This window comes from Poecilia reticulata, linkage group LG22 (genome assembly GCF_000633615.1).
Source record: "Poecilia reticulata strain Guanapo linkage group LG22, Guppy_female_1.0+MT, whole genome shotgun sequence".
NCBI classification, from domain to species: domain Eukaryota; kingdom Metazoa; phylum Chordata; class Actinopteri; order Cyprinodontiformes; family Poeciliidae; genus Poecilia; species Poecilia reticulata.
The window spans coordinates 7,278,796-7,288,370 of NC_024352.1; the positions used below are offsets into that span (position 1 = coordinate 7,278,796).

General features: G+C 40.3%; 1 protein-coding gene across 2 annotated transcripts in view; it reads left to right on the forward strand.

Annotated features, from left to right (window-relative positions):
* Positions 1 to 9,569, forward strand: part of pld1a (phospholipase D1a) — a 35,002-nt gene extending 25,433 nt beyond the window's left edge. The window contains exons 16-26 of one of the 2 annotated variants that reach the window (XM_008399211.2): positions 125 to 253; positions 447 to 565; positions 967 to 1,080; positions 2,184 to 2,294; positions 3,745 to 3,833; positions 4,000 to 4,113; positions 4,268 to 4,317; positions 4,413 to 4,547; positions 6,686 to 6,839; positions 7,902 to 8,019; positions 8,252 to 8,476. In XM_008399211.2, coding sequence (XP_008397433.1) covers positions 125 to 253; positions 447 to 565; positions 967 to 1,080; positions 2,184 to 2,294; positions 3,745 to 3,833; positions 4,000 to 4,113; positions 4,268 to 4,317; positions 4,413 to 4,547; positions 6,686 to 6,839; positions 7,902 to 8,019; positions 8,252 to 8,476 — 1,358 coding nt within the window. Of the gene's footprint in view, positions 1 to 124; positions 254 to 446; positions 566 to 966; positions 1,081 to 2,183; positions 2,295 to 3,744; positions 3,834 to 3,999; positions 4,114 to 4,267; positions 4,318 to 4,412; positions 4,548 to 6,685; positions 6,840 to 7,901; positions 8,020 to 8,251 lie in introns of both variants that reach the window. The other variant, XM_017302594.1, reaches the window with a different exon arrangement.
* Positions 9,570 to 9,575: the final 6 nt, after the last annotated feature.

Below are 9,575 nucleotides of genomic sequence, written 5' to 3' on the forward strand. Positions count from 1 at the left end.
TAAATACAGATCGTTTCCATTTGATTCCAAAAACATTTTTCCACACTTCCATTAAAGTATTAACTTTATAACCTTCTGGGGGTACCCCTCCCCCCTCCTCCCCCCCACATGTGCATATTTGTAGAAAGTGGTTCTGTCAAAAGCTTGAAAACGGGTGTTGGGGAGTTACAGGGAAACACCCGCTTCTGGCACGGAAAAGACTACTGCAACTTTGTTTACAAGGACTGGATCCAGCTGGAGAAACCTTTTGATGGTCTGGTACACAAATACACACATTTCTATTCTTCAGCTGTTTTCGTTATTATTACTTTCGGTCAAAGTTCCAATATGTGTACCAGTACATTGCGATTAAGTAACATAAAGTGCACTTATCTTAAAGAGATTTGACGTTGTGTTCGTTTTATTTATTCCCTCTCCCCTCCCCCATGTTTTTCCACGCTGTACAGACTTTATTGACAGGTACACCACTCCCAGAATGCCTTGGCATGACATCGCCTCGGTGGTCCATGGGAGAGGCGCCCGGGATGTGGCCAGGCACTTTATCCAGCGGTGGAACTTTACCAAAGTATAATGATTTCCATACGCTACGCCTTAAAATAAACAAACACGAAGACTGAGGGAAATACTATAAATAAAGATCAATCTATAGATAAAATAGGTTTTAACTTTGTGGTTGTTGTTGTTGTGTTTTTTTTTTATAGCTTATTTGGGCTTTTAGTAATAGAGGGTGTTTATGGGTTAGGAAAAGAAAAATGCAGGGAAAAAATGTGCTAATTCGGAAACATTTTACTGGAACAGTGTGGAAAAAATGCCCTCATCTCAGTGCTCGTAATTTCTGTGGCTTTTGATAATTTTTTTTCCCTTCTATTTTCTGGCCTTAGAACTTTTCCAGCTTCTATTCCCTATGTTAAATTTACTCTATTTTTTAGTTTTTTGCTTAATTTCTCCTACTTTTTCCTCCTGCAGATCATGAAGCCAAAGTACCGCTCTCTCTCTTACCCTTTCCTCCTGCCAAAGTCTCACTCTTCTGCCGACGAGCTCAAGTACCAAGTTCCTGGGTGTGTTAACGCTAAAGTGCAGGTGAGGGAACGTGACCTGGCGCTGATATTTAAAAGAAACGGAATGTGTTTTGGAGCGTATTGAGAAATGTGTCCACCAGTACGGTGGAGGATTCAAAGAGAAAACATGCGAGATAAACTCCTACTATCAAACATGTTCCCACCTCTTCAATGGTTGCTGGAAGCAGATAGCAGAGAGACGTATCCCTGTGCTCCAAGAAAGTTATGTAATGCAACAAGTGCTACACTTCTGTTCACAAAGTTCAAGCTGAAAAAAGACAAAAACAAACTAAAATGAATAGGATATGTATAAAGATCACATCATAAATCTGTTAATTCTTGCTAAAACTGTGTTTTTAAAGTCCTATCAGTTTATGTAAAAGAGCTGCAAAAAGCTTGTTGCATTCATCCTTTTCACTTGACATATTTGTTTTTTTGGGGTTTTTTTTTTTTACCATATAATTCATCTATGCCTAGGCTTCACGGTTTAGTCACTTTGCAGGATTTTATTCTATTAAAGGTAAGAACGTCTTATTTCCAGTCAGGCTCTGACAAACGTAGCAACTCTAACAGACACAACTGTCAGCACTCCCTGTCAGCAAACACTTGTATCGCCACGAACGCGATTTTATCAGTGCAGTGATTGTGCAAAGCATAAAAGCAGTGAATGGAATAATCTCCGCCTAATCAGTCTGTGGTCAACTAAGTCAAACTTATGAGGGTTTGACTGCAGTACAATAAAAAAGTTGCTTGCTTCACGCTAACTTTACCACTTTGCCTTTTGTAAGGGAATTAAAAATACTGAGAAATGATTTGTTCTTCATTTGGCTCAGACACTAAGATAAAAAAAGCAGGTGCTGTAGCTAGTTATTATAGGTAACATTAAGTGGGAAACTTTATGCTCACAAACAACACCCGCAGTCTCCTCGATGGCTTATGAGAATTATTTTCTGTCTGGCATATTATAACCACATTAGCTGTGTTACCGGTCTAATTAGTTTACTCTGCAGTACAAGAAGCTCTGCACACAACCATTCACTTTGAAATTGCTCCGGGTTGTATCTTCTTTTATGAAAAGTACTTTTTAAATAACTTTCTCCACTTTTTTTTTTTTTTGTGTGCAAGGTGTTGCGATCATCAGCGGATTGGTCAGCAGGCATTAAATATCATGAGGAGTCCATTCATAATGCCTACATCCAGGTCATCGCCAAGAGCAAGCACTACATCTACATAGAGGTAAAGCATCACCGAGGCTGTTAAAGGAGATTTGCGTTTATTTTTATCTGATTAAAAGGATTAGCACAAATTAGGGAATGAAAAAGAAGGAATTTTTGTGAGTCACTTCTGTTGCATCACAGATCAAATCTCACTTGCGAACGCCTTTTTGTGTGGGTCTTGCATGTTCTCTTTTTGCTTGTGTGGGTTTTGGTCTGACTGTTCTCGCTTCCTACCACAAAAAAAACGTGCATTTCAGCAGGCAGACCATGCACACTGTTTAATCTAAAACAACTTTTAAAACTGTATTTGTAACCTTACAAATCCATCCATGCATCTTTTTTTTTTTTTTTTTTATGTACACATCTTTTATACATTCCCACATCTGGATCATGTAGGACCTGGTATTAGCTTTCGCTAGTCAGTGGACAAGAAGAGGAGTGTAACTAAGTCATTTCCACATTATAAAAACAACACATAAAGAATGCTAAGTCCTGTACTACTGCATTATGGTGCCAGTCCCTGTGGCTCAGAATATACATATTTTATTTATTGTGACTATAAGATTCAGAAATGTTATCCACTGACAAACAAACCATTATGTTTTAAGCCGCTTGACCCAGTTTTACATATTGCTTTTCCCCAATCAGAATTTCTTGCCTCCAGTTTGATATCTCATTGATGCTATGTATATTTGTTTTCAGAATTATAGCACTGTGTTTTAAAAAAAGAAAGAAAGAAAGAAAGAAAAAAAGCGAGCAAAGCTCAACAATCTTAATTTTTGCACAAAACATTTCACATCATCCATCCCTCCATCGCCAGTGTTGTGGGATGTGGTGACGCCTACCTCCAGCAATAACTTAGAGAAAGGCTCTATGGTGGCCTGTCCATCACTGGGCAGCACAGGGCAAACAATGCATGAAGACTCTTACCTAAGGAGAGATCAATTAACCTGACAGCAATGTTTTGAGTCTGTGGGATGAAGCCAGGATACGCAGAAAGAACCCATGAATGCTTGGGTTCTTTCTGCTGGAACACCTGGAAAAAAGGTGTTCCAGATTTTTAGATAACCCAGATTATTTGAGAAGATGGGCGGCTTTTTTTTATTGACTTGAACAAAAGAAACAAAAAAAGTCAAGGCATCAGATGATAATTTTCAGATCACTTGATCGGAACCTTGATCTGCTTTTCAGGATTAGACATGACAAAACTTGGTTCTCGAACTTTCCGACAGTTTTATGTGAGTGTAACTGAAAAAGACAATGCACCATTAAAGAGTTTGCCTAATTTATATATTTTTAGTAAAATTAGAGAAGCTGAAGCTCTTTAGAGTTTAGCTTTGTCCGTAATCTGATGGCTTCAGTTAGAAATAACTGGGAGTGTTTTGTATCTTTGCGCAGTGAGATCATTTATGGAATTGAGTTGAGATGATGCACGTCTCATCATTTTGTTTTTAATTCTCCAACCACAGAATCAGTTTTTCATCAGCTGTGCAGACAACAAAACGGTCTACAACAAGATCGGAGACGCCATCATTGAAAGGATCATCAGGGCACACAAGTACTTCCCCTTTCTGTTGTGCAGCAAGTTGAAGCAATGCTAAAAAACTTTCTTGAAAATATCTCTTTTTCACATTTCCTTACTTATTGTAACTACAAACAGACACGAGATCCAACTTCTTAGCACGCATCCAACAAATGGTCACAAATGATTGCTTGCTTTTCAGGGAGGGTAAGAAGTACCGGGTGTACGTGGTCACTCCTCTGCTTCCGGGCTTCGAGGGCGACATCACTACAGGTGGAGGGAATGCCATCCAGGCTGTGATGCACTTTAACTACAGGTATATAACCAAACATACCATTAATACAATTAATGGAGGTACTTAAAATAAAAAGAGGAAAGAAAACGACAAAGCAGACAGCGAAGTAGCAACACATTCTTGGTCTTATTTTTGAACGCATTTGAGCAATGTTGTTTGTTTTGTCTTTATTTAGAACAATGATAAGAGGAGAATACTCCATCATCTCCCAGTTGAAGAAGGAGAGTAAGTGAAGTACTGCTGTGATGTCTTGATGTATTCAGTTGAGAAGTGAGAAGTGCCTGTTTTCTAACCTCGTCTCGCCCTTTTCTGGCCCCCAGTGGACGACCAGTGGATGAACTACATCTCCTTTGCCGGTCTGCGGACTCACGCCGAGCTGGAGGGGCGTCTCGTCACGGAGCTCATCTACGTCCACAGCAAGATGCTCATCGCTGACGACAACACGGTCATCATTGGTTAGTCTGTCTCCACTTTCGCCTTCTGTCGCCCTTCCTTCCGGTGCCGTTCTCATCAGCTGCTATTTGAAGACATCAACTTTTTTTTTTTTTTTTTTCCCACTAAGAAAGTGTGAGAAAGCTCAAGCTCTGGCTCCATTTGCCCGTCTTTCACCACGTGCAGACCATTTGCAAACTCATGTGCAGAGCAACACTGCGGGAAGATGTGATCAAAGTTGCACAGCTCTAGTGCCACCTGCTGGTGAAGAAAGCACACGACATCAGGTCTACATGTTGAGGCAACTTCACAACTTCTAAAAATTTTTTTTTTTGTTCACCTTGAGGTCAACTGTTAAGTACTTGTAAAGTTTATTGTAGCTTTACGTTAATTCCTTTTACACTTGATCAAGGCCACCCTCAACGCCACCTGAGAACTCAGTAAGTTTAGAATTTCATTTTTTCAGTTTCAAGTCAAGCACCCTGATGCTATTTTGGACATGTTTTCACAATGTTATTGCAGTAGGTTTCACTTAATTTAGGTTTTCTAAAGGGCATAAATAACATTTCTTTTTTTTTTTCTTTTTTTTTTTTTTTTTTACAATCAAAGCAGAATTAAAGAAACTGTCAAGATAAAACTTCTCTTAACATGGATTTTTTTTTCCCACAAAACTGCTACAATTACCTTGGTTTGGTTTCAGCTGGAAGAAACCATGTTAACCGACTCCTGATTTTTGTCTAAAATAAATGTAAAAAAAAAAATAATAATGACAAGAAGTTTACGCACAAATCCAAGTTTTTAAGTCTTTCCTTCCTTGAGTTTCCTCTTAGCTGTTTGAATAGAATTTAAAATGACAGCAGTTCTTAATTGATTTAACGATGTGACTTTCTTTAACTCATATGTGGTCACCCCGTGTACCGTTTTTCCTTTTTTAGTTGTGTTTGTGCTTGTCTAAAGTATGCCTAGTCATTTAAAAAATTTAAAAGTCAGAAAATTGCAAAAACTAAATGAATAAAAAGTGAACACAAGGGCAGGTGAGGACACAGCGTAAAGTTGCCAGTGAAGGATTAGACGGTGCCCACGACACAAAGGACACCCTGTAAAGTCTCCATATGAGCAGTCGGTCCATGTTTTCAGATGTAGCTGTCGAAATATTGTTTATAGGGAACGGTCTGTCACACCGCTCAAGCTCTACAAGTCATTCTGCAGGTAGTTTTCCCAAACGACCTCTTAGACTTGAATCATACTTTCAGCTAATGCTGCACATGTCGGACGGAAGCAGTGCAACTTACCTGAGACCCCGTTTCTTTCACTCTCTGAGTCAAACAGCGACGTCCTGCTGCAGCAGATAATTGTGTTGGTGCAATTTTTATTTGAGAAAAACAACAGAATTTACTTGAACAGGAAACTTTGGGTTCAAGAAAGGCATCAGCGGCAACTCGTCTTGGTGGTCTGGTGAGGCCTTACTGTTAAAGTCATCAGTTGTAGGCATGGCACAAACCGTGTTGTCATTTCCCTCAGGTTCGGCTGTTTTTTTTTTTTTTTTTTAATAAACCTGGGACACATTGGAGGGTAAAGCCTCTTCACCAGCTTCTTCAACTGTTTTTATTTGGCAGAGTTTGAACATGTTTCATGCGAAACTGCTCATCAGAAGGCATACCAAGAGAAACCTGCATATCTCTTGACAAATACCTGTCAGACATGTGTTTGTTTGGTTTTTTTTTTTCTTTAAAACTACTGTGACGGATCGGCAGAGGGCGTTATGCCTCGTTACATAGCGTAATGAATTTCATGTTCCATTTTGAGTTGTCTCAAAAGTCTTTTTCTTTCAGAGAAGTGTTTTCTTTTCCGCTTTAAAAAAGTGCAGTATGACCGACGTGCAAGATCTTTAAGTTTTAATCCTTTTAAAGACCAAAAATCTGAAATTTTTATATAAATTAATGTAGGAGATCTCTGTGCCTCCACCACCAGTACTTTATTTAAATTAGTGGCATGGAGGTTTCAGTAAGAGAGCATTTTGCACTGTGAGTGTTACCAGGCATATCAAATCCAAAATCTATTCCTCAGTGACCATATTAAGATGACCCCTGAAGGGTTTTAAAAATATAATTGAATACATCAAATTGAGTTACTTTAAGCCTTTTTTTTGTTCTTTCCGTAGGGTCTGCAAACATCAATGACCGGAGCATGCTGGGAAAGCGTGACAGTGAGGTGGCAGTGATTGTTGAGGACTCTGAAAAAGTGTCCTCGATGATGGACGGGCAGGAGTATCAAGCTGGACCCTACGCACTCGAGCTGCGCCTCGAATGTTTCAGGTGCTTGTTGAAAATAAGACGCCTGTGTTAGAAAGGAAAAAAAAAACAAAAAAAGCGCCATTAGGTCATTTACATTTCATGTTCATACAATCAGTGATATTTAGAGAATTTCCTTTTGGAATTTGAGAAGCAGCCTCTGTTCAATAGAGGGCAAGGGTTTAAAAATCAAAATGGCTACAAAACTTTGACTAAGAATAATAATAAATAATAAAAAAGCTAAATTAACAATTTTCAAAATGTTCTGTGTCTGTTCTTGTGTCTTACACACATATGAAGAAAAATATCATTTAGTGGGAAAACCTTAGGCGGTAAAGTATTTAGATGAACCACGCCGACTAATTTATCAACCTCAAAATATCCTTCCTGTTGCATCATTCCCTCCTAGGGAAAAAAACAAAACAAAAACGAGGCGTGTCCCAACTTGCCTGCTATTTCGAAGAATTACTTTGAAAATTATACACCTGTAAAGAGGGAGGGAGGGAATGAAGGAGGAGTTTTAGCACGTATGTAAACACCAAATAAGACAACAATTTGCAGATCATGTTATTCATTATCAGCTTAAATCCACCCGAGGACCTAGACGATCACCTTAATCCGTCTCTGAAAAGACCGGCACGAAAACATTTTTTATTCTGCTTTTCTTTGTACTCTTCTCTCTATTTAATGCGCTGGATCACTTTGAGCAGTTTTTCCAGAGAGCTACCAGGCAGGTATGCGCCAGAGAACACTTGACGTTTTTCGCTAATTACTGATATTTGCGCACATGATTTGCTTCAACTATAAAACCAGAACAGCAGCGCTGAGCTGAGCTGAGCAGAACATTGACGTTTTCTGGTGCTCGTGCGAATACAGCAGGTTGTTGAGCTAATAATTATAATCTTTCAAGCACCTCAAAAATCAAATCTTGCGTATAATCTGTGCTGTCGACAGCTGCCAATGTGCGCCCGGCGTCTGTAATTTATGTTATTGTGATTATCACTGAGTTATTAGTCAATTATAAAAAAAACAAAAAAAAAAGCATATTTCCTTTATGTGTATTTACTGTTATCTCCTCCTGAGCAGGACAATCCTGGGGGGCCACACGGACGCGAGCATCGACCTCTGCGACCCCGTCAGCGATCGTTTCTACAAGGAGGTGTGGATGACCACGGCTGGCCGGAACGCTACCATCTATGAGAAGGTAGAGCAAAGATGAGATATCCTGCTCCTTGACAGCTTCATCAGTTCGAGAAAAAAAACAAAGAAACTCCGCGAACTTTAAAGTTTTGGTTTTTACCTTGGATAGGCGTTTAGAAACAAATCTCTATCACTTTTCACATTCGGACAAAGTTCTGGACTTGGTGAAAAACGAGCCCCAAGAACCAGAGAGAGGTGAGGCTGTGAAACTAATTTGTCGCCTCGTTGCGTTGCAGGTCTTCCGCTGCCTTCCCTCGTCCCTGGTGAGGAACATGTCGGAGCTGGAGCAGTTCCAGTCCAAGCCGGGTTTGGCTCAGACCGAGAAAGCTCGCGCTCAGGAGGAGCTGCGCAAAATCCGGGGCTTTTTGGTCCAGTTTCCTCTGGATTTCTTGTCCGAGCATAACCTGATGCCCTCGGTCGGAACGAAAGAAGCCATGGTCCCGACCGAGATCTGGACGTAAGGGGACGACGACCAGTACTGGACCTGCACCACAGGATCTGTGCTTATCCCTCATCCTGACACGAGAGTCAGATTTCCAGGCGTCTTTTTAGCTTCATTTGACCACCAGGAACCTGGAACCTCTCAAACCTGTGGATACCTGAAAACACTAAACTATGTAAATGGACTGCAAGTCAGGTGAACCTTGTTTTATGTGCAGTATGAACAACAAATGGACTATAATCATCAGGATCTTTTCAAAGTGAGGGAAATTGTTGGCAATTTGAGATGCTGGGACTTTAAACTGCTCACAGCAGATATTTCACAGGGTCCATCGTGAAGACAGTTTGGCGACGCCATTGAGACGCTCGCCTCTCTGTTGACAACAATGCACGTAATTCACCGAGTTTGTGAGATGTTAGTGCTATAATTGCTGTTTTTGATCTCTGCGCACCTTTTTAACCTGACTTCCTAAACTATTGAGGCGTGGGGTTTTTAAGTCGGAAATTAAGAATATGCTTCCTGTTCTTCCTCGACGTCGATGAAGGATTCCAACAAATCGTGACGGGCGCGCGCGTCTGCCGTCGCTGCATCTATGGATCAAAAGGCCGTTTTAAACGTCTCAGAGACGTTTGTCGGGACAGATTTGTATCCGGGGTTACGCATCTTTGTTTTATTTTATTTTATTATTTTCAATTCAAAAATTCGGAATAATGAAATCAAAGATGGGATGTATCAGACAATCATCCTGCACATTTGAGCAAATAATTTTTTCCTATTGTCCAGCTGGTGGTGCTAGCTTCTTAAAATACAGACTGCAAACCCGACAGCTGGGATATTTTATTAGGTTGTTTCCCTTAGTTTGTCTGAGTCTAGATTAAAGTTCAAATCTGTTTCAAATCCAACTTTTAAGGGAGTTTTAGCTGGAGCCAAACCGTCATGTAAAAATTTCAGAATTCCTGATCCCAAATAGCATGCACGCGGAAACCGGCTTCTCCAGATTGTGCAGCTCGATTTATGACTCGCTCGTTTCATCGACGTGCGCGTGCGCGCGCAAGCTTACGTGTCCGCCGTCGAAATATATCCGTCACCGTCCACCTTGATTGATCGCTATCTCCCCC